Source organism: Mesoplodon mirus (assembly GCF_964341445.2).
Source record: "Mesoplodon mirus genome assembly, chromosome: 4".
NCBI classification, from domain to species: Eukaryota; Metazoa; Chordata; class Mammalia; order Artiodactyla; family Ziphiidae; genus Mesoplodon; species Mesoplodon mirus.
In genome coordinates, this window is record NC_138979.1 from 67,304,851 (window position 1) to 67,329,674 (window position 24,824).

Genomic DNA, 24,824 nt, shown 5'->3' on the forward strand with positions numbered 1-24,824 from the left:
AAAAACAAAACCATCTGTCATACCAGCTCAATTTTAATTTTAAAGTGACAAATATACAGGTGGAATAAATTTTAAGCAACACCCTCCAAATTCTCTACGTGACAAGGAGCTGAATGTAATTTTGCCTCATCATCAACCAGACAGTTTTCTAGCAATAATTTATTAGGCAGTCACAGCACAGAAACAAAACACCCTGGAGTTGTGGTCCATTCGTCAATTGATTTTCATATAGGCTTAGTTGGAAGAATAGGTTTTATGTCTTTCCTGACTAAAGGTCAAAGTGGGACAGGTGGGCTCTTTCTATACCTATTTTGAGCAAATTATGCCCACCCACTAGCCAGCTGGAGCCTGGTCCATCCGCTGGACCTACCTGCCATGGGTCTCATCTACCCCTTGGCCCTCCTGGGGAGGTCCCTGGTCTGAGTCAAACTCTCAGATACTGTATAACCAATAAGGGTGGATCTGAAAAGTGGCCTCTGCTTTAACCCAGCAGCTTAGAAGGCAGGAGTTTTCCTTCATGACGACTGTTGTGGGAAGGAAAGGAGCAGTAATGGCTAAAGGTTGAGGTAACCCTAAATTTAAATTGTAGTCTACCTGCCAGGAGTTAATGAATAATATCCCTCCCAACAAGTTATCATTTACAGTGGTAGTCCATACAGACTGCAGTCCAGAGGAGAACTTCAGTTCTCACTAAAACATTATCCCTTGAGCAGGAAGCCCTTTGTGATATGGCTGTGCAAGGAGAGGAACCATCCTTTGGAAGGGAGTTCAATCTGGGAGAATGAGGTGGAAAACACTGAGATGTCCTCTGCCTTTCCAGACCCTCAAGTCATCTAGGATCACTGGTCAGACAGGGAAGCTGGCTGTGCCACGGGGCTGAACCACCAGCATCTCCCGTGGATTCCCTTGCACTGAGGCTGCTGCGGACATGGATGGTTTTGTTATCTTCACAAGTAAGCACTTTGGTGGGAGAGCACTGCAAAGGCTGTCAACAGAAAATAAAACAACAAAAAACAAGGTGCGGGGGGAGCAGGCAAACAGTTTTATCAGCGTTTCATTTAAAACACTGGTTTGTCCTCACCGCAAGGCCTGGAAGGTTCAGGAAGCTTCCAAGAGAGATGATCAGACACACTCACACCCCATTCCAAGCATTCAAGGGCACAGGACAGTAGGAACCAAGTTGGCCCTGCAGCCCACTCAGCGTGAACCAGGCACTGCAGCCAAGCCCAACCCACAGATGTGCTTTTATTCTTTAGAAGCATCTAGAATCTAGATTCAGAAATGTCACATGAGCAGCCCTGAGATCATGCCCTCAGTAACTTTGCCATTATGAGGGAGGTGGGGAGGGAAAGAAACCGCAGAGCTAGACGTGGGCCAGGTCGCCCACTTCATGCCTGAAGGTTTGCTAGGGGGCTGAGTGCTGTTGTCTGGGCTGTGCCTTATTGGTGGAACTGAACTATGGCAAAGCCACTAGAAGTACAAAGTGTCAGTGCGGTCACTGGCATCTCAAAAATATCCTGAAAATGTAAATAGATTCCATATGCAGACTAGAGTGATTTACACTTAAAACACTTAAATATAAATTAAGCTATAACTTAAGTTACAACCAAAAGAAAAACAAAAGAAAAACCAAAAAGACACTCAGCAGTTGAGAATGCTGAACACATACACAGGACACCCCAAACACGAGGCCATTAAAGCGATGCCATTTTCATTGTGCCAACTTTACATTCATCATGTGCTAGTCCAGCCGGGCCACGCTGCACCGGGCCACATCATGCCGTCTGGCACTGCACTCCGGCCCGGGGCCCGTCATCCTCCTCCTCATAGGCCTCCCTGTGCTGGCGCCAGTTCTGCTCATTGGGATTAAACTCCATCAGCTCCACCTGATCCATGTCATCTGTAATCCTGACTTTCTGTCGAGGAGGGAGCAGAGCTTCCAGCTGGGGAAGGTTGTCCGGAGACAGCCAGTGTTTTTCAGGAAAAATAACCTGTAAAGGGTGAGGTGGGAAAGAGCAGTTGTTGCTTCCCTTCCCAATTAAGGCATTTAATTATATGTGCCATGAGAATAAAACACATGCACTTACTAAAAACTGTATGATCAGAGTCCCTTTCTCCAGGGGTGCTTTGTAGATTGGCATTCCTTCATTACGCACACATTTCAGGTCCCCGTGCTTTACCACCTCACCTGCCGCAGAGAAGGTTTACTTATGAAACAGGAAGATGGAGGGCAGCCTGGAGAGGTCAGTCCCTGTGTTGGGAGAGCCTGGGGCAGACACCATCACCCCCACAGCAGCAGGCAAAGGCAGGGGTCATGGGGCATCTGACTAAAAAGCTGGTCCTGACCAGAATGATGCCTGTCAAGAGGAACCGGCTGGGTGAAGGGGATGAGAGGGAGGGGGGCGGGAGTGGAACCCTCTCTGACCCACACACTGGGCTCCTGCAGTGTATCCAAGGAGGAGCGGGCTGAAGCCTTCATCATAAGGTTGGTTTAAAAAAGTGAACTGGGAGTCAACACTCAGTCTGGGTAAACAGGGGTGATACCTGTCAGCCTGCCTCTTGCGTCAGGCTGTCACTACAACCTTCCCATGAGTGGGAGGAGCGTCTGCTCCTCAGAGACTCAAGCAGAGCTTGGAGCAGGAATGGGCCTCAAAGAGTCCAGCCAGATCCCACCTGGCAGGAGAGCCAGCCTTCTGGGTAGGTGGCTCTGGCCACAGGCAGTCTCCATGAGCTGGTGGGCTGGAGCTGGTCTGGCTTGCACTTGCTGGATCTTACATTCTACACTTTTTCAAAAGGCATCATGGGAGTTTAGTCTCCCCAGAGCTCTTGGTTCACCCCCAAACCTAAAAGTATCATTTCCTTCCAAACATGAAAAGTGATAAAAGGGTCTCTTAAAAAAGTATGCTCTTCGGCTCAGTAATGAAAATGGACAAAGAAAGAAATGTTCAGAAAAAATGGTTGGCGGGAGCCCAAACACTCATTTATTCAGCATCCCACTCCCCTGGATGAACTCTCTCAAGAGGAAATCTTTTTTTTTTTTTTTTTTTTTTTTTGTGTGTGCAGTACGCAGGCCTCTCACTGTTGTGGCCTCTCCCGTTGCGGAGCACAGGCTCCGGACATGCAGGCTCAGTGGCCATGGCTCACGGGCCCAGCCGCTCTGCGGCATGTGGGATCCTCCCAGACTGGGGCACGAACCCGTGTCCCCTGCATCAGCAGGCGGACTCCCAACCACTGCACCACCAGGGAAGCCCCAAGAGGAAATCTTTTAAAGTATCTCATGGGAGTTTTTAAAATAAAGGGTGTGGAGGACTCTCTGCTTGGGGGTCATTCAGTGCAGGGCTGTGACTCACATGTGGCCCTCAGAGCTGCTGACTGCAGGAGGAGCCCATTAGCTAAACGGCCCCAGGCTGCTGGGCTTGTTATGGTCTTTGCTTTGTTTTTAATAGCTTTTCTGTCTCTCTGCTCCTGTCAGGTGTCACACTTCTTGTTGCTCTCAGCACAACTCCTCAGGCTTCTCCTTCTAACTCACTGGGGGGCAGGGAAACCGTGGGACCAAGCATGGACAACCACATGTAAGAGAAGGAAAGAGATGATGAGTCAGCTCTTCCGTGAGGTACATATCTGCCTTCAGTCAGGGGGATCACACCCTGGTGAAGCTCTTAAGGCACTTTTTTCTTTAATCTCCTGATTCTCAGCCATGCTCAGACAGCCTAAAGGCCTCTGGCGAGGAAGGCACTTCAGTAGCGGAAGAGGAAATGAAGGAAAGAGAAATAAGCCAAAACAAGAAAAGAAGAGGTGAAAGAAAAGGACTCAAAAAAGATAAATGAGCAAAAAGAAAAAGCACAGGAGAAATCTCCAGCAGAAGGTTTTCTGGACACCCTGCCCTTCCTTATAAGTAAGCAAGGAAACAGGTTTCTCGGGGTTTACGACTTCCTTCCCTCTGGGGCTCACTTCCTCTCTTTCGTCCTTGGCTCCCAGTTTCCCTGTGGCTGGGATCAGCTGGGAGGCAGCAAGGAACACTGGGCTCCAATCCCATGGCAGGGGCCCCTGCTCCAGGGAGCTCGGCCAAGGACGAGCTTTCGCAAAGAAGTTACACAGCACCCCAAAGATGCTGCCCAGCTCATGCTCCCCGAAGGGCTGGAATCAGGTCTGAGACAATGTTCGGGGGTCTTGGACATGATACCAGGGGTCTTGGGCACACACCCTCTCACAGCCTGTGGCCTAGGGCTTTGTGTGAACTATGATCCCCAAACTTTCCTACAGAAGTGAGGGGAGGAATTGGGTACATTGGGAGGCTTACAGAATGGAATCTAAAGGAAGGTGCTGTATTTAAAATTTTCATGCATATTTTCATTATACTGCAGTGCTTTCCCCCAATCCGTAAGTATATCTATAGACAAACACAGAAAAGAAAAATCAGGGTAAATTTTTAACAACAGGCAAATCATATATGTGTGGTCTTCATACTGTTTTTATTTTTACAACTTTTTGTTAGTTTGAAATTGTTTCCAAATAAAAAGTAAAAAACAAAAGCAAAAAACCCCAAAACAAACCTCTGATCAAGACTTGGATATATAATTCCGTTTCACTTATACCCAGAAAAGAGGAAACAGAAAAAGCCAAAGAGGAAAGTGGCAGAGAAAGAGAACAGGCCAGAAAGGGGAAGAGAGAAATGGACACAGAGGCAGGAAAGCCCTGGATGGAGGCTAGGGAGGCAAGGTGGCTCACTCCACTGGACTTCAGGGTCTTAATTACACTGCCCTCGGACAGGCTTATTGGCTGGTTACCTCCCACCCCAGCTCTGAGCCTACCCCTCTAGCCTAAACCTCAGATACCCACAGAAGTCACTCCCTAACCCTGTGGCCAGCGAGGGGACCAGAGCGGCACTGCTCACGGCCAGTGATGGGGTCACAGATGTCTGGGTGGCTCAGCCACCACCACACCTGTCCAGACATTCTTTGACATGGACAACTGACCTGAAGTGCTATTCGGAGGCAGCTTCAAGTCGAGGGCCCCAGCCTGGCCTCTCTCCCTTCTCCAATTTGCCTGGCCTCCTCACAGCCCCTTCCAGGCAAGTCCTCTGGGGCCCACATGGACTCAACTGCAGTGAACACTAGCCCTCCTGGGAGCTGGGAGCCTGGCATCTATACACGTGCTGGCAGGCTGAGCTCTCAGGCCTTTGAGAACCCTTTGGGTCCAGAGGCAGCTCCCTCAAGCTCCTGTGCCTGTGTGCAGATGGGCAGTTCTCTAGAAGCCGCCAAGGATAAGCTGGCAGGCGATGTCTTTTTTTTTTCAGGAAAATTCTATTTTAAAATGTCTCTCACATGTAATCAACAACACAGAGGCTAGAGAAACATGAATGAATCAGCACAGATCACCATTTGATAGAAAAACACCACCTATTATCAGCTGTGTTTTATTATACAAAAGTTAATTTTTAGGGCTTCCCTGGTGGCGCAGTGGTTGAGAGTCCGCCTGCCGATGCAGGGGACACGGGTCCGTGCCCCGGTCTGGGAGGATCCCACATGCCGCAGAGCGGCTGGGCCCGTGAGCCATGGCCACTAAGCCTGCGCGTCCGGAGCCTGTGCTCCGCAATGGGAGAGGCCACAGCAGTGAGAGGCCTGTGTACCGCAAAAAAAAAAAAAGTTAATTAGAAAAAAAATTTAAGTTAAATTGGCAGGTTCCAGGTAGAAATTTAGATCCCCAAGATTCCTGTTTTGAGGCTCTTTCCCCAAAACTGAATTTTTTTCGTGGAGATTATAAAAGAAATTCATAAAATTCTCAAAAGCCCCTAGTGATCACTTTAAATTTAGAGAAAATCAAGTCACAGTAACTTGTGCAACAGAAGTCAACCTTGAATGTGAAACCAGGCTAAGCTGCCAGCATCATTATGCCAAACATACAGAAGAACTACAGCGAAACACATCTGAAACATTACCTGATTTGGATGTAATAATAAGGACTCGATCATCCAGTGTTTTTATCATCTTCTTGAAGCCACAAAGGGCTTCAGAAAGCTGAATTTTCATTTTCATGATCAAGTCATGGCCTCGTCTCTGAAAGACACTATGATCCTTCTGATCAAGCACAATTATGACATCACCAGGCTCCAGCTCAGGCTCCTGATCTCCTTCTCCATGAAACAGTATCTTTTGCCCATCTTTCATACCTATGAAACATCATCCCTTTCTGATTAGCCACTTCTCTTAAGAACCATACTTCTGACAAAGCTTTTGAGGAAGGCTCACAGAGAGCCCTTTGGGGGTTCTTTATTCATCAAACCTCCCAACCTCGTGCAGGCCCGGGGCTGGGATTACCACTGACCGAGAGGCCTCACCCCCCTCGGCATAACGAGGGTCCTCAGCCAAGTGTGCAGCAGGGAGAGTGGGAAACGAGGCCGCCATATCGCAAGTTCACCACGCACTCCCCGCCCTCCTGGCCATGCGATGCCACAGCTGACAGTGCCCCGTGAGCAGAAGGTCACCGCCTGCTTCTTGACGCACAAGCAGCACTGGGCTCTGGGGACCTTCTAATAAGTCTCTGTGCACACAGGCACAGTGTTCAGTCCCTCCATATGTGTGCTGGTTTGGGTGTTGATTTGTGTACTTTGGTCTCTCACCTAAATACATTTGCTGGATTAGGAAGCCACAGAATGATCAGGGGGAACAACTAAGAGGGGAAAAGACCCTAAAATGATGGCCCCAGGCAAAATGAACAGCAGGAGGAAGGTGCTGGATTTGGGAGAATCTGCTGCAACAGAGGGGAAATGTGTGGAGAAAAGGGACATACAGCTACGAAGACTTAGATAAGCTTTTACGGCCAATGAGCGACAAAAGCCATTAGGAATAACACTCCCAGTGACTCTAAAGTAATGGCTTGAGAAGGGCAAGAGAGGGCAGTTAACCAAAATCAAGGTTTCCAATCCAGGGCATTGGAAAACCTTACAAAGAGGTTTTGTAAGCAAGAAAACTTTGGCAGGTGACACAGATGGAAATAAAGCCAGGGAGGGTCAATGGAAGATGCCCTGGGAATTGGAGGAACTGACGGCACACTCTAACGGCATTTAAATACCAGTTGTGCTGTGTCTCATTTCCCAGATACCTAACCCTTGTGCCCCACAATCAGCACCTGAGATGCATGTCCACCAGCGTGGGGCGCTAGTGCTGCGCGGCCTCACCTTTCTCCACGTGCACCTCGATAATCTTTTTCTCTCGGATGACCTTGGCACCACTGCAGCTTTCACAGCGGTCCTTGGGGTTGATGCGCTCGCCCTGGCCCTTGCACTCGATGCACACGGTCTGGATCTGCTGCACCATGCCCGGCCCTATCTGCTGGATGTGAATCTGCATCCCTCGCCCCTTGCACACTGGGCACTTCTCCACAGATCCCTTCTTCCCACCAACGCCTGTGGGGAGACAGGAACAAGGCTGTGCTCTTCCCTTAGAAGCGTCTCTGCTGGGTGCCACCACAGAAGGATAATGAGCCATGAAATTGGACACTGGGGTTTGAATTCTGACTATTTACAATCATGAAAAGCCATGTGGAAGAGTCTGGATGATTCTAGCCAAGCAGACAATATCCAGATGTTAACATGTAAGCACAAACATTTGTGGTTTTGGCTATACCAAGATAAATTCATTGCTTTAACTTCACAGAATGTGTTTTCTTCCACCCCAGGGTGGAAGAACACACATGCCTACGTGTGACCAGTGGAGACTGGAGAAAACAGCCCTGTCCACAAGGGTGGCTACCCAGCCCAGCCACTTCTCTGTGGGACAATGTGTGACCAAGTCACCAGATCTGACTTTTCTTGAAAAATCAGATTTTTAAAAATTACATTAATTACATTTACATTTAAATCAAGGACAGCAAACTATGGCCAGCTGCCTGGTTTTGTAAATAAAGCTTTATTGGAAGGACAGGTATGTCATCTGCTTGTTTACGGTCTATGGCTCCTTTTGCAATAAGGGTTGAATAGTTACGACAGGGACTGCATGGCTCACGAAGCCCAGAAATACCTAGCATCTGGCCCTTTACAGCAAAAGTCTGCCGACCCCTAGGTTGGGTCAACCATTCTTGATTTTTATATTTTTAAAATAATTGTCAACATATTAAATAAATGTGCAGTCCAAATAAAAAATGTACAGGGCCAAATGAAATGGATTTGGCCCTCAGGCTACCTGTTTGCAATCTCTGACCTTCACATTTAAAAAGATAAATTAGTTTTCTCTGAATTGTAAAACAGTAAGAATTGTTTCCAGATCTAAGGGACCAGAACTATGAGACTCGTTCAGAAATTAATTCTTACCTTCACATTTCTCACAAATTACATTTTTCTGGAGAGCCAGTTTCTTTGTGACTCCATTATATAAATCTTCAAGAGTTACAGACAACTGATGTACAACATTCTTGCCTTACCGAGGGAAAAAAAAAGACCAATTAGTAATACTGTATTAAATATACCTCTGTATTAAATACTACCCATATGACCTTTAGTGGTACGAAGTCTCAAACTGTGCCTGTGTCATTCATTCCCTTCCCTGTGGGAAGCAATGCTTGCTTCTGTTACACCTGGCCCATCCTTCTGGCCCTTTGCCAGTATGAGAACTAATACCCTTTCTAGCTATGAGCTAATTATTCAATCATTTATAGATGTCAAAGACTTTCAACTTTATTTTCTAAAACAAATCTGAGAATGAGAGATCAATGAGGAAACCCAAGGCAATGTTAACCAATGAGATTGGTTAACTAGTTTCTCCCCATGAAAGGAGCCCTTTCCTTATAGATGATGCACGAAGTCAGTCTCTGGACCTTTAACTGAAACTCTTCGTTGAACATAACGTCCTTTACTTTTTGAGCCCTTCTATGTCTTGTGGCCAAGTGGGAACTCTTTCATCTGTGGAAATCTTGTCCGCGCATCCAGGACAGTGGGCCTTTCATCTTCAGGGTGGGAGTCTGTCTGCTCTGGCACCATACCAGCCTGTCAGGACCCACAGCATCAGGTCCCTCTCTGCTGCCCATAGGGCTCTCGTGGTCACCGAGATGCTGTCCTTGTTTATTGGCTGTCAACTTTGAGAGATGACTTAATTAAGGGCGTGAAGTTGTTCATCTCAAGACAGTGAGAGAGCTAGGCAAGAGGATACCCAAGGTTTTAATCACATCCACACTGTCAATTATATGAGCAGGCAACATACCCAGAAAACAGGGTAAGGATTTTTCCCTAATAAACACTTCGTGATTTTCAGCACACTGTATTCACAGAATTGACAGCCAAGCTTTTCAAAGCTCAAAGTCAATTATAATGTGAGAACAAGTACAGCCTTATTTATCCAGGGGCCTCTTGTTGACCTCAAACCACCCTTCTTAAACCTCAATGCAAGCTTATTTTGATTTCACCCAGGATTTTAATAAGCTTGGTTATCTATCTGGTTTTGAGGTCCAAAGCAGAGTATCAGCCGTAAGCAGGACAGGGGAAGGGGGCTATTAGAGACCACTGGTAACAGAGGTGACAGTCCAGAGCCTGGCAGGAGGTAAGAGGTAGAAAAATTAGGAAGAACAAAACCAGAACTCAAAAACAGGGGCCTGGGGCCATTTCACCAACAGCTAAGTCTCTCAATTCACCTCTGGGGATGAAGCTGCTAGTCCTAATGCATTCTGAAGAGAGGGGCAAAGTAGTTTCTTTTACAAAGATGTTCAAACATCAAGGGGTAAATTTTGTTACCTAGAAAATCTCCTGAGCAGGCTGAGAAAATGAGGCCACACTGCACACGGCAGAGCACCAGCCAGAAATAGAGCCCACGGGCCCTGGCCCAAGTCAGGAGGCACGGGAGGAAGCGTGCAGGAGGGGAGGCGAGCGCGCTCGGCAGAGGCATCACTAAAACCACAGGAGGTGCCGTTTATGTCCCTGAGGAACATAAATGGAACCTGACCCCAACAAGAGAGAAAAAGAGGGCAAGATGAACTTGAACTTCCTCCTTTCTCCTCACCGTCATTTGCTCCTTTTTTTTGCGGTGGGGGAGGGGGCACACCATTTGCAGGATCTTAGTTCCCTGACCGGGGACTGAACACAGGCCCCAGCAGTGAAAGCACCGAGTCCTAGCCCCTGGATCACCAGGGAATTCCCCATTTGCTCCTTTGTATGTGGTGTTGGGAAGGTGTCAGGCAATTAATTGCTAAATGCACTAAGAGATTCCAGGTAGACTAAACAAGCAATGAACTAAAGCTAATGATCCCCAAACATGACAATGACACCCTTTTAAGGCATGATCCGTCCTGATTCCAGCAACACGTACAATTTGGAAACTATAAAACTTGCTTAATGTCTTTCAAAGCAGTTACCTCTTCTCTCTCTAGCCATCCGTCCTCCGCCACCAAAGAACATGTCAAAGATGTCCATGGGGGAAGAGAAGCTGGGGCTGCCTGAGCCTCCTTCCTTAATTGCCTGTTCGCCGCCCTGGTCATAAATGTCCCTTTTCTTTGGATCTGAAAGCACTTCATATGCCTGGGATATGAGCTTAAACTTCAAAAGAAAAAAAGAGAGATTAAAAAGAGAAGGTTTGAGTTGTTCATGAAGCAAATCCACCATATAAATGCAATGACAGAGGGATTCTACAGCCAACCCCCCAAACTAGCAGGTCTATAAGTTATCTGAAACCTGACTTTTCCATTTAATCCCTTTGTAGAGTGGGATACATAGGGCAAACATTACTAAGGGATGAGAGGCAGGGCCACAGCAGAGAATAAGGATACAGAGCAGTAAGAAGGAGTTTCTCCCTCCTCAGGCTGCACCAGACAGGAAGAAGTAGAGTGGAGCTAAGATGTAGTGAGACCAGGCCAGGGCTTAACCTACAACTGGATAAAGCCCAGAAGGGCTGCTTTCCTAGGTTACTAGCATAAAATGCAACTACAGACATCCTGTGAGCATCCATCCGCATGCAGGCTGCAGACACTGTGCACAAATCTGTCCTGATCTCCCCCACAAAGTCCTGCCCCTCCCATAGTCTCCCCCATAGCTCACTTATTGGCAATTCCAAAACCTCATTTCCTTTCCCTCACATCTCATCTGTCAACAAATTCTTCTGGTGCTACCTTCAAATGTCCATCTCCAGTACCCTAAGACAGAACACCCCATGTGTCACACGCCTGCCAAAAATGTATCCTGGAATCCAACTGTAAGAAAAGAATCAGAAAACCCAAATTGAAGTATATTCTGCAAAACTAAAAGACAGGAAAACTAAATGCAGTGTGTGACCCTGGATTGGATCCTGGACTGGATCTTGCACTGGGGAAAAAATTGCTACAAAGGACACTGGAACAACTGGAAAAATGGTAATTTTTTCTCAATGTTAAACTTCTTAAATTTGATAAATGTATTGTGGTTATGTACAAGGATGTTGTTTTCCCAAAGATAAACATTTAGGGCTGAAAGGTTATGATGTATGCAACTTACCCTCAAAAGCTTTAGCAAATAATAATAATACAGGGAAAGCAAATGTAGTGACCTATTTATAATCAGTGAAGGTAGGTGAAAGAAAGGCAGGTGTTCGTTGTACCACTCTCACCTTTTCTGCAGATATATGGAAGTTTTTAACATAAAATCAAAACACTATATAAAATATCCAAAATCCATCCCTTCTCACCACTACCACCACCATGCCCGCCCTGGCGGAGGACACCCTCATTGGCCTGGATAGCCACAGTGACCTCCTCACTGGACTCCCATCTTCCGCCTTCACCTCAGCTTTCAGTCTGTTCTCCGCACAGCAGCCAGAACTTGCCAGCTAATCACGTCAGTCCTCTGCCCCAAGCCCTCCAAGGGGCCCGACTCACTTGGAGTAAAAGCCAGTTCTGGTCTACAAGCCCAAACTGACACCTTTGCCTCCAGCTCCCTGCAATTCTGCTCGTGCGCCATTGGCCTCCTTGCTGTTCCCCAATACCAGAGCACTTACTGCTGGGATGGTGTCCCCACTGCAATGTCAGCTCCATGAGGACAGGTGGTTAGGTCAGCTTTGTCCACTGCCATATCCCCAAACCTAGAACACTGTCTGGCCTGTAGAAGGTACCTGGTAAATACTTGTTATGTGAATGGCTCAATTCTGGGAATTGAGAAATGAATAAGTGAGATAGGGTCTTCGCCGTCCAGGGGAATGGTTTAGGAAGAAAAAAAAAATACAGAACATACAGGAAAAAAAAGTGCTTTGAATATACAAATACGGAAACTGACAGACACTAGGTTTTCTCTTGTACTACAGATCCCCGATAGAGATCTAATAAGTAACTAATAAATAATAAATGATAGCTAATAAATAATAGCTAACAACTGGGTAATTTAAAAAACTGTCTTAGAGACATCAGAATCATACTCAAGGTAGTTAGGTCTTTTGGTACGTTGATTCTCCCACCATTTCTGTAAAGAAGTAGGTATCGTTCACCACTACTCCTTTCCACAGAAGGAAAATAAGGTGTAGGGATTAGGTGCCCGGTAAGGAAGATCAGAAAGCAACCAGGCCAGGCTGCCCCCAGGGAGTCTCTGGGCCCGTCTGTACTAGGTAAACATGCTTCAAGAGAATGTCCATTAGAAACACTCTGGATAATTGAAAGACTTTTGCACTTAACAGAATGGATGATTAACCTAAAAAGGAAAAGGAATGCCCTGTCACTTGGGGCATTCAACCAGAGGCCAGACCTCACAAAGGGGCGGGGCTCCCACTACCCTGGGGGTGGGGGTGGGATCTCAGCACTCCAGAGTCTAATTCAGTCCCTGCCTGACCCCCACCCATCTCACAGTTGGAGACTAGTACTCTGACCAACTCACCTTTCAGACTGTAATAATTTGCCACAGTTCCTTTAATAAGATTATTACACAGCTGGAAAAATGGCTTTGGAGACTATGTAGCAACTGGGAAAAGTATTTACTATAAAATATTCAGTGGTGAGGAAAAAAAACCCTATGTGCCAGGATGACCATGTACAATCACCCTGGAGAAAGCCTGGAAATAAACACAGGGACAGCAGTTAGAGTGATGTGTACTTGGTGGGTTTTCCTCAATATTCTGAAATTTTCTGCACTGTTATGCTCTCTTTTATGATTTTTTAACTTAAAAATCTATTATTCAAACTAAAAGTTACAGTAAAATTGGCCAAAAGACCAAACTCATCTCAAAAGCTGGCTGGAGTTAATAGCCAAGAACATACCCCTTATCACGGCCCCTGAAAGGGACTCGCTTACTGACCCGCTGCCCGTGTGTCTTTCAGAAAACCAGCTGCAGAAAAGTAGAGACTCCATACAGAACACCTGACAACAAACACCGGCCGCCCAATGCTTAGCAACACAGGACAACAGGCCACAAAACAAAGACCAACACCCTAATAGCCTTCTCAGTTGCCCTGGAGCAAGGGGGAACGGACTGGCTCAGTCTGTTTTTGAAGAGACATTAATACAGTGACAAACTTGGGGGGAAAAAATAAAAAGGTTCCACCTATGAACAGATAAAGTGGACAAGAACTACACACAAACTTGCGCAAAAAAGAAAAGGCGTACACAGTGTGCCCAGCACACAGCAGGACCAAAAAGGAGGTATCTGGTGAGTGAATGAATGAATGAGTCCTCTCTAGGGAACTTTACAGCAGTTTCTATAAGTTGTGTCCCCAGTCTCCTCAACCCCTTTCGTTTCTAGGGAATACAGGTAGCAAACAAGGAATCATAATTAAATTAGGATGAGGACTAGGCCAGTGGTTCAGCCTATGGTCAGAGGCCGGAAGAAGTTTTAGCTGAGAACTAAATTAAAGGGTTTTATCCCCTTCATGGAAGGTGGGAAGGGAAAAGTATTCTTGGAACATCACAGAATCCCCCACCTCTAAGCTGAAAGGGACCCGCCAGACACTTCAAGAGCCTCACTTAAGTGACACTAATTCAGTATCTGGCTATAAATAAATATTAGTTTAAAACAAATCAACCACCTCTGCTCAGGCAGGTATACGCAGGGCAACACCTACAGAAATGTAGTACAGGTTAAGTCCAATTTTAAAAAAGCTTCAGAACACCAAGAGCAGACTCACTCCAATGGCACACAGCCATGACTTACTCTTGGAGAGTGCCATGAGATCTGACCTGAACCAGGGTCAGAAGGCTTTCCCACGTGCCGCCTCTGAAACGTGAAATTAGAAGCCTGGGTGCGCTCTCCTTAAAGGCTACTCTCAGCAACAGCCTACAGTGAATTTAGGGAGCACATCTATGAATCACCAACACCACGTAGAAAGCCAGTGACTTTAAAAGCTACAGTAAGCCACCTAAATATAGATGAGAATGAACACGAGTAACAGACAAATGGTCTTCCAGGAAAGCATTTTAAACTTGTGACAGCGACACTTGGCACCTGTGGCTAAATATAAATATCCTATCACTGTTGCCACCCAGCCAACCTTCTCTAGGCAGGTTTCTCCAGCTTGGAAAAGCTAACACAGACAGGTATTTTGATACTACAGTCGTTTCCATGAATCTAAATGCTAGACAGGTAATCTATGGCTTCAAAAGTGGCCCAGGTGTCATTGCTATCAGTTACCACAAAAGCCCCACCTCCCAAAAGCCATCTAGGATATCCCAAGTTTTAAAAGAAAATGGCAAGAAGTCAAAGGAGGAGTGGGAAGGCCAATAAGCTTTCCCAAGGATCAATGCCTGATCTTTCTAATCACCTATTCTGGTGGGTAATGAGCTTCCTTGGGCATAACAAGCAGGTTGACTCTTTTCCTGTGAGCTGGATGAAAAAGTTTAATTTAGGCCACTATGATGCAGAGCATTTTTCAGCCTATTATTATTGGTACTTAGGATCCACTGCAGGTCATTTGTCACAGGAAACCTGTAATGTTCATATAAAATGATGTGTCAGGTTAAAGATCTCCATGTCCCTGTTTAATAAAGAAAAGGTGATTATTCAATGTCTGACAACCTTGATCAGGCAGGAGACAGGCACACAGAACAAATCCAGTCGGCCATTCTCAAGAAGGACACCGAGTTTGTCCAAGGTACTAACTCAGATTAAAGAAACTCACCTCTAGGGCTTATGCATCAACAGGGAATATGAGCACAAAAATAATTCAACCCCGGTCGTCCCCAGCAAGTACACAACTTCTTCTGGTCGCGTGTGCCTCAGTTTCCCGGCTTGCTGGCTGCCTTTCCGACAGGAATGCCCGCAAACCCTAGGAGAACTGGGCCCCCACGTTTCAGTCCCGGCCCTCCCCGGCGTTCGGAGGAGCCCTTGTGGAGCGAAGGGAGGAATGAATGGGCTGCGCGGGGGCTCACGAGGGGTCCCGGAGCCTCGGGCCCCGGCACCAGCCCCGATGCCCAGCCCGGCGAGGCTGGGGCTCGGCGAAGCGCCCTCCAATTGACCGCGCCGCGCCCGCTCCGCCTCGGACCACCCCCGGCCCCGGCCCGGCCCGGCCCCGCGGCGTGGTGCGCGGCACCTGGCGACCGCCTCTCCAACAAACGCGGCTCGGGTTCCCCGCCGCCTTCAATAATTCACAGCCCCCGAGCTCCGGGCTGAATAATTGACGGCGGGCCCCGCGCGAGCCCGGCCCGCACCTTCTCGCCCTCATCCGGGTTCTTGTCCGGGTGGTACTTGAGCGCCAGCTTCCGATAGGCCTTCTTGATCTCCTCCGGGGAGGCGCTGGGCTTCACCCCCAGGATGTCATAGTACTGGGTCTCCTTCACCATCTTTCCTCTGCGGGGCGGGGCGGGCAGGACGGTCAGCGCGCCCCGGACGCCCCAACTGGGCCCCTGGCCCGCGCCCCCACCCCCGCCGCCCGCCCGCGGGTCACGGTCACGGCTCCCGCCGCCGCCGCCGCCGCCGCCCGGGGCTCCCTCCCGCCTGCGCCGGGATACCCTCCTCTCCCAGCACTGCCGCACTCGAGCCGCCGGCTCCTCCGCGGCGGGTTTTATTCGGCGCCGGCGGAAGGTTCCGCAAGGAGACAGTGACGCCACAAAGGCCCAGAACCTTCGCGGAGGTTCCGGCGGCGCCTGGAGCTGACTAGCTGGGGCGCTGTGGCGGGTTAGCGGCCCGGACCCCCGACGCCCCGGCCCGGCGCGACCCCCCGGCTCACCCGGTCGCCTGTTCCTCCGGCCTGAAGTCTGAGTATCGGGAACTCCAGTTCTGACTGCCGCCCCGGGCCATGTTGGGGGGCTTGGAAGACGGCTTCGGAGTGGAGGGCGCCTTCCGACGGCCGCCCCGGGGCCGCCCCTTTTCCCTTGCGTGGGTCCGTGGGTCCGGCTGGCTCGAAGATCAGGTGGCCTGAAGGGCAGCGTCGGCGGGAACCCTGCCCCGAGGGGGTTGGACTGGGAGGGCTGCGCCCCGCTGTCCCCACCCGGCCTCTCCCTGGGGGTGTGGCCGCCCTCTGGTCCTGTCCAGGATGCGCCCTGAGGCATGCCTCGGATTGTTGCGTTTTTGAGGGTTTTGGAGTGGGTAGGGGCCCTCTACCGTGCTGGGGTCGCATTTCCCGAGGCCATTTCCTGAAGCTGCTGGCGCCCCCCGGGGCATCTTCAAGGCTGAGGTGAGCCTAAGCCCTTGCAGATACTTACAGTGGTGCTTTGCTGGCCCCAGCTGTGGACGGTGCTCTCTCAACTGCCCACAACTGGGAACACTTGACGTCCCCCAGATGTGGGGAGTGACGCCCATTAGATGTGAGCAGCGACGTCCACCAGGTCTCCCAAAGGTGGGCAGTGCCCCCTCCGAACCACTAAGGTTGGACCAGCCTCGTGGGCTCAGTGGGCATGGGGGTGGGGTGGGAGAGCGGTTCTGGAGACTGCAGCAGGACCCTCACTGCCTGGTACAGTAACGGGTCCCTGACTTCCTTCGGCTGTGCCCAGCTCCCAGCAGGTGCCTGGTAGCAAGGATCACCACCCACTACAGGAACGTGGGCGTGGGAAGCAGCGCTATCAGAGAACTGCAGGCCGCCTTGCTCCGGCCCAGCCTTGACTTCTGCCGATGGTACACTGTCAGGAAGGGTTGGCCACTGCTCACCTGTCTGGGATCCCTTGGCCTCGTTTTGGGTCCTGTGGCTGAGGCAAGTACTATCCCCTCCTCCACGTGTTCAGTGGGGGTGAGAAATGACTTTTAACTTGCAAGAGAAATTAAGCTGCTCATTTCTGTTCTTGGAGACATTGCTTTTTCCCTCTCAAATAGACCTCTGAAGAGCAGTAACCTTTGGCAGAGAACTCAGAGCTGGAGGTCAACAAACTTGATTCCATCCCCAGATGTTATTAACTATATGAGCCTTAGCCTCTCTGAGCTTGTTTCCTCATCAGCAGGACATGGTCATTGCCGCCTGCCTGCCTGCCTGCCTGCCTGCCTTCCTCTTGCAAGGATCACATGGGATGATCACTGTGAAGGCTTCTAGCACACAGTGATCATCCAAATCTCAAACCTGGCTGTTCATAGGGATCACCTGGGAGCTTCTAAAAATCCGTGTCCAGGCTGCACCCCAGACCAATTGCACCAGAACTTCTGGGGGTGGAACCCAAGCATCAGTACTTTTAAAGCTCCCCAGGTGATTCCACTGAGCAGCCAGAGCTGAGAACCACTGCCCTGCACCACACATTTATCCAGACTCAATAGTCTGGACCAGTGACACTGGCAGGAAGGGCATTTGTGGGTGGTCAGAGCCTATAGGCATAGAATGGGCCTATGAACTCTGGAACCAGTGAGACCTAGGTTCCAGTTGCTACCTCTGGCTGCCTGACCTTGGGCAGGTGATTTAACCTTTCTGAGCCTTAGATTCCTCAACCTTTTTATGGGGATAATATTAAGAGTATCTACCTCATAAGCTCTTGAAGCACCTGGCTCATAGTCTCATCACACGATGATGCATTATGTTCTTTTCACTTTTATCTAAGCTGAAGAAGCTGACGAAGATTCTCTCATGGGCTTCCCTGGTGGCGCAGTGGTTGAGAGTCCGCCTGCCGATGCAGGGGACACGGGTTCGTGCCCTGGTCCGGGAGGATCCCACATGCCGCGGAGCGGCTGGGCCTGTGAGCCATGGCCACTGGGCCTGCGGGTCCAGAGCCTGTGCTCCACAACGGGAGAGGCCGCAATGGTGAGAGGCCCTCGTACCGCAAAAAAAAAAAAAAAGATTCTCTCCTTTATGAAACTCTAGCCAGTCTCCTCTGAGCCCTCTTCTCAACTACGCCTCAGCCTTGGCCTGTAAAGACTTGAACAACCATTAGCATAGTTTCTAATAGCTCAAGGCTGCCTCCCTAAGATGACTCTAACACCACCCCCCTTAAAGTGCCTGCCTGAGAAAAGGCTGCCAAAAATTTTTACTGTTTGTTCCAGCCAACACCTGAGGACACCTGAGGACAGAGCCTCTGTCTCCCAGTCTCTGTGAGAAATTAGAATTCTAACTTCAATAATACCAGCTAGTAGACACCACTGGCCTAGTTGCATTTACACTTGACCTTTGGTAAGTTTTCATTTCTCTGACTCTACTGAGCCCCCAGGTGCCTCCCTCCCTTCTTCATTTTCACTTTAAAATACCCAGCTATTTCTGTTCAAATTAAAGTTGAGTTCAGTTCATGCTGGTCTCTTTTCCCTATTGCAATAGTTGCTACTGATTAAAATCTCTCTTTACCACTTCAGCCAGCATCCAGATTTGTTTACGTTTGACAAAGCCTCTGATGTTCTAGGACATTGTTTCCTCGAATTATGCATGGGAAGATTTGAGGCTGTGCACAGACATTTCTTACTTTATCAGTTATGTGTTTATTTTCATGGTTCACTTTTTCTGTATTGCAACCTTTATTGCAAGTGACATTGGTTTTCAAGTCACAGAAGGCAAGGTAAAGTTTCCTTTTTATTTAGGTTAAAAAAAGTAGATAGGGACTTCCCTGGATCCAGTGGTTAAGACTTCACCTTCATTGGAAGGCAGGGGGTGCAGGTTCAATCCCTGGTTGGGGAGCTAAGATCCACATGCCTCACAGCCAAAAAAACAAAACTAAAACAGAAGCAAAAAACTAAAAATAGAATTACCATATGACCCAGCAATCCCACTACTGGGCATATACCCAGAGAAAACCATAATTCAAAAAGACACATGCGGGGCTTCCCTGGTGTGCATTAGTTAAGAATCTGCCTGCCAATGCAGGGGGACACTTTGAGCCCTGGTCTGGGAAGATCCCACATGCCACGGAGCAACTAAGCCTGTGCACCACAACTACTGAGCCTGCGCTCTAGAGCCCGCAAGCCACAACTGCTGAGCCCATGTGCCACAACTACTGAAGCTTGTGCGCCTAGAGCCCATGCTCTGCAACAAGACAAGCCACAGCAATGAGAAACCTGGGCACCGCAACGAAGAGTAGCCCCCGCTCACCACAACTAGAGAAAACCCATGTACAGCAACGAAGACCCAACGCAGCCAAAAAAAAAAAAAAAAAAACACATGCACCCCAATGTTCATTGCAGCATTATTTACAATAGCCAGATCATGGAAGCAACCTAAATGCCCATCGACAGACGAATGGATAAAGAAGATGTGGTACATATATACAATGGAGTATGACTCAGCCATAAAAAGAACAAAGTTGGGTCATTTGTAGAGACATGGATGGACCTAGAGACTGTCATACAGAGTGAAGTAAGTCAGAGAAAAACAAATATCGTTTATTAATGTATATGTGTGGAATCTAGAAAAATGGTACAGATGAACCGGTTTGCAAGGCAGAAGTAGTGACACAGATGTAGAGAACAAACATATGGACATCAAGGGGGGAAAGTTGGGGGGTGGGGGTGGGATGAACTGGGAGATTGGGGTTGACATATATACACTAATACGTATAAAATAGATAACTAATAAGAACCTGCTGTATAAAAAATAAAAACAAACAAAAGGTATGTGTATAGGCACTTCCCTGGTGGCGCAGTGGTTAAGAATCCTCCTGCCGACCAGGCCGCAGCACAGCCGGGGCTGCTGCTCGCAGTAATCACTATTTTTTTTTTTTTTTTTAGTGATCACTGTTGATTGAAAGCTTTATTTAGCCTTCATCTCACCCTCCTAGTGGATAAGGTTTTACCACGTTTTACTAGTGAGGTTGAGAGATGTATCATTTGTTTGTTTTTCTGTCCCCTCCCCCCATATTAAACTGTGAAATTTGTGATTTGTTTAAACTCTGGGTGAATCATAGCTTAGTTTGCAGGTCCAGCTAATTTGTTTCTACACGTTTGTTTGATTCTCTTTCTCCTTCTCTCAGGGCTTTTACAAATATATATATATGGATCTTCTGAAAAGTTTTTTGAGGTGCACATTTCCCTCTTTTGTTTTTCTCTTTGATTTATGGACACGAGGTTGAGATTCAATCACTACATGAAACTCCCGGCTGTGAAAACAAAACAAAAAACCCAAAGGGCTGTTTTTTCCACCAGCCCTGGGGAAGCTATGTGATGGTCGGATGCCGGTTTCAGAAAGTTTCACCATTCTTTGCACCCTCTGCTCCTCTCTTTCCTCCAGAAGGAAGGTGATCCTAGTGATTTCAGCCCATGCATTAAGCAGGAAACAATAATAAACGTGTAGAATCCATATTTTTCTAAAGGGAACTTAAAAACTTCTGCTACATTATATACAAAACTGGTTTATGCCACATGAACACAGAATCACAAGTTCGGTTTGGGTACTTTTCGTTCCGCTTTGCGTTCAGTAGTATAGTGCTTCCAAGTTCAAAATGAGAAGAAAAGCTGTTCTGTATCAAACCATCTAAGCAATAAATGTTATATTTTAAAGATGGGGGGGAAAATCTGCCTGCCAATGCAGGGGACGCAGGTTCGAGCCCTGGTCTGGGAAGATTCCACATGCCGCGGAGCAGCTAAGCCCGTGTGCTGCAACTACTGAGCCTGAGCTCTAGAGCCCACGAACCACAGCTACTGAGCCCACATGCCACAACTACTGAAGCCCATGCTCCTAGAGCCCATGCTCTGCAACAAGAGAAGCCACCGCAATGAGAAGCCCATGCACCACAACGAAGAGTAGCCCCCGCTCGCCGCAACTAGAGAAAGCCCACACGCAGCAACGAAGACCCAGTGCAGCCAAAAATAAAATAAAATAAATAAAATTTTAAAAATAAGTAGATAAATATGTAAGGTAAGCAATATAAGTATATGATAGTACAGGTGACACAAGGATAAAGCAAAAATGACGGTACTTGGGAATTAGGGAAATGCTGATCCAATTCCACACCCCTCAATTTACAGCTGAGGAGACTTCTACACAGAGGAAAAACTAAAAGTCATAGATTGGGCATTTTCCCTGACTCCCAGTACCAAACTCCCCGTGTGACCCTGGGTGGAAGGAGAGTCAAAGCAAGCACAGAAATAGCTCTTGCAAAGGCAGCCTGGGACAGGTTCTCCATGGAGTCTACTGAAGAGGGAGAGCTGCCTGTGATTGGGGAAGGGGTCTGGAAGGACTTCCAGGGGGAGGGTATGTGCCATAAACCAGGCAGTGAGAGCTACCTGGGGCAGAGGTGGGAGGGAGGGGGATCCTGCTTGAAGGGACAGCAGAATAAAGGCAGGGAGCACAGTGCTGGCATGGATGAAGGCTCTGAATTGGGAGAGAAGTGGAGATAGGTACAGTAGAGCCCCGAATGCCTCAAGGAGGAGTTTGTTCCTCCTCTGATGGCCCCTGGGAGCCACTGAACGTCTCAGAGCAGGAGCAGCCTTCTGGGAGGAATAACCAGGGGCTGGGAGAGGTCTGAGCTGGACGTGCAGATGTGAGAGCCCCCTCCAAAGAGGGGCCAAGGGGTTGACAGGCTGGCCTAGAGGGAGAGTGTAGAGAGAGGAAGAAGGTAGCAAGGAGAAGCTATGGGGATCACCTGCCTTTAGGAAGTGGGAGGAGGAAGAACAGCCATCAGAGAGGCAAGAGAAGCAGGATGTGGAGAGGAGCCCCAACCATGAGAGGCTAGGGTGGTGAAAGGAGCAGAAGGCCAGTGCCCAGGCGGCACCCAGGCCGGGAACGGTGGAGCTGGTGCTTGCGGGGTGCAGAGGGGTGTCACAGGGTTTCTCCAATGGGAGGATGTTAATTTGTTGGCCCCTAAGATAGCAGTTGTCACTCCAGGCCACTGTTTGACTATCCCTAAGGACTTCTGCTTGGAGAGGCCCTGCCTCTCACTGGCTGTGCGACTTTGGGCAAATTACCTCTCCCTGAGCCTCAATTCCCACCTCTGTAAAACAGAGATAAGAACACCGACTTCGTGGGCTTATTGGAAAGATTAATGGGGACAGTATTAACCTGTGCCTGGCAGAGAGCCAGGGCTCTCAAAATGGAATTTCTTGGTTGCACCACCGCAGATCGTCGGTGTGCACGTGCTGTGTGCTGGCTCTGTGCTGGGCACTGGCAGTACAGTGCTGCATGCAGGCCGAGTCTGCCCTGGAGGAGCTCACAGTCTGGCCAGGCTTGAGCACCTGCATCTCGGCACTCGGGGGAACACCCAGCACTCCAGCCCCTGGAGTTTTTCCAAGAACTTGTATTGAAATAGTTACCCACAGCCACCTTGCTTTGACAAAACCCAAGGTTCTGTGATGTTTCTGTGGGTGAGGGCATGGTCTCTGAGAGCCCGCTTCCCCCCTGGAGCTCAGCCTTCATCCAGAGTGGCTGCCCCCAGAGGTCGGGGGTGCCTCTCATTGGGGGAGAAAGAACTAAGAAAGTGAGGGAGTGGTCATCCTGCTGCATATTTGTACTTTACAGACAACGTTCCCATCAGGGCGCCCCTCTCATGAGGTCACAGAGTCCAGAGACAGGACATGGATCCGTCCTTTCAGCACATCAGGAAAGCACCTTCTGCATCCCAGCACTGTGGGAGGCTTGGGAGCACATCTGGGAACAGACAGAGCCTACACGGGCCAGCAGGGAAATAAACCTCTAACTCTGCATTTTTATGAGAGCCACGAAGGAAGAGTATTCATTCTCTTGAGTTCTGGGTGGTCAGGGAGGTTGTGTGTGTGTGTGTGTGTGTGTTGTGATGTTCACGTTGAGACCTAGAGGTTGAGAAGGAGGCTTCTCTGCAGGGCCTGCGGTAGAGTTCCAGGCATGGGCAGCAGCACAGGTGAAGGCCCTGATACGTGTGAGACCTTGACCTCTTCAAAGAACCAGTGTTTCTGGAACAGAGATGGAGTGGGGTGTGGACCACTGGGCAGAGTTGGATTCTAAGAGCTGAAGCCCCCAAAGGGCTTTAAGTGGTGCACTTTAAGAAACTGTTGTATATTTATTCAATAATATTTATTGTTTTCCTTTATTTCAGCAAAATCGCTATATTGTTGTAAACAGCCTCATTGCATCCTTTGTGTTCTGTTTTCAGTAATGCCAGGTGACAAAACATTTCTTGAGTTATTGTGGCTCTTAGTTTTTATTTGGAGACACTTTGCTCTTCTGAAGCAGAGCAGAATTCTCAAAGCAACACTTAGATTCAGAAGTGAATCATGAATTTTATGCATCATGCTCAAACATGGCAATGCGGTCACATCAGATAAGAGTTCCCGTAGAAATATTACAAATAGTTTAATTTCATCATATAATTGTTATCAGTTCTTTAAAACAGCTTTTTTGAGGTATAATTGACATACAATGACTTGCACATAATGAAATATACCATTTGATACAGTTTGATATATGTATATACCTATGAAACTATCACCTTAAGGTCGCAAACATCCATCACTCCTCACCCTCATGAGAGGGTGTGCATTTAAAAGATGGCCTGCCCCACCTTGCCCTGGTCAGCTGCTGAGCTGGGCCCAGAAGCCTATTCTGCTGTCTCCTAATTTGGTTCTTTCCAGGAAATAAACCCATCAGCACCCTTGGGTGTGATGCTGGCTCTGCCACTCCCTAGCTGTGTGACCTTGGCCAAGGGCTACTTGACTTGGCTGCCTCAGTTTGTCATCTATGAAAGAGTACCTACCTCATAGGGCTGTGGGGCATATATAAGATTATATATATGATTGTACACACACACACGAATATATAAATTACCCAGTAAAAAGCTCTTAGGACAGTACTCGGCACAACATGCGATAAACGTTGGCTGCTGTTATTTGATGCAAAGAGCTGTGTAAATGCATCTGCCTAGAAGTATCACATTGGGAAATACAAAAAGCCCAGTGGGATGGAAGGCTGAAGTCTCTCTCCCTTCTCCAGGAGAACTGAGCTGAGACACCTTCATGACGCCACTGTTATAGGACGCCCTGTGTGTCTAGTTAACGCCATACTTCTTTAATAATTTCTTCAGATCTGTCCATGTCCTTGACTGGTCCTGTCTCATGTTAAGGATGGTTCTTAGCAAATTACAGACTATCCCAGCCCAGGAGGGAGGAGTTGGTGTCCCCCTTAGGCACTCAGGCTGTCATCAATTCCTCTCTCTCTCCTTCCCCGTCACCGGAGGCGCTGGCTACTCCTCAGAAAAGCCTCCCAGATCTGCCCTCTGCCTTAAGACAAGCCCTCATCCTCCTTGCCTAGCCCCCTCTAATCACTCTCCTTCAATGCCAGCTACTTATGCAGCAGCCAGATGGTGAAATTTCCAGAAGCCCAGTTCTGTTCCAGTCACAATCCAGCTCTAAAGCCTTTGATGGCTCCCTGAACGGAATAATCGAATCCAAATTCTTTCCCTTGGCATTGAAGTTTCTCCATGGTCTGAACCCGGCTCACCCTTCTTGGCTCCAAGTCCCACTCAGGACCCTTATTTGCACTGTCAGAATAGCGCAGTGCTGTTCACCAGCTCAGGACTTAGGTGAACAAGCCTGGAATCTGTTCAGAAGCAGAGACACCGCAATTCTATTGTGATGACAGGAAGTAACATTTAA

General features: G+C 48.4%; 1 protein-coding gene across 3 annotated transcripts; it reads right to left on the reverse strand.

Moving 5' to 3' along the window:
* Positions 1-21: 21 nt before the first annotated feature.
* On the reverse strand, positions 22-16,486 carry DNAJA4 (DnaJ heat shock protein family (Hsp40) member A4). 3 transcript variants are annotated; one of them, XM_082618408.1, is made up of 8 exons: positions 16,096-16,486; positions 15,578-15,716; positions 10,339-10,519; positions 8,309-8,413; positions 7,178-7,405; positions 5,939-6,169; positions 2,088-2,188; positions 22-1,991 (listed from the first exon to the last, which is right to left on the reverse strand). In XM_082618408.1, exons 1-8 carry the CDS (start codon positions 16,164-16,166, stop codon positions 1,776-1,778), a joined length of 1,272 nt encoding a protein of 423 aa, XP_082474534.1. In that variant the 5' UTR covers positions 16,167-16,486; the 3' UTR covers positions 22-1,775. The 3 variants fall into 3 exon arrangements, with proteins under 3 accessions (XP_082474534.1, XP_082474536.1, XP_082474535.1); XM_082618410.1 differs by lacking the exon at positions 16,096-16,486 and adding an exon at positions 15,894-15,913; XM_082618409.1 differs by lacking the exon at positions 16,096-16,486 and adding an exon at positions 15,878-15,897.
* Positions 16,487-24,824: the final 8,338 nt, after the last annotated feature.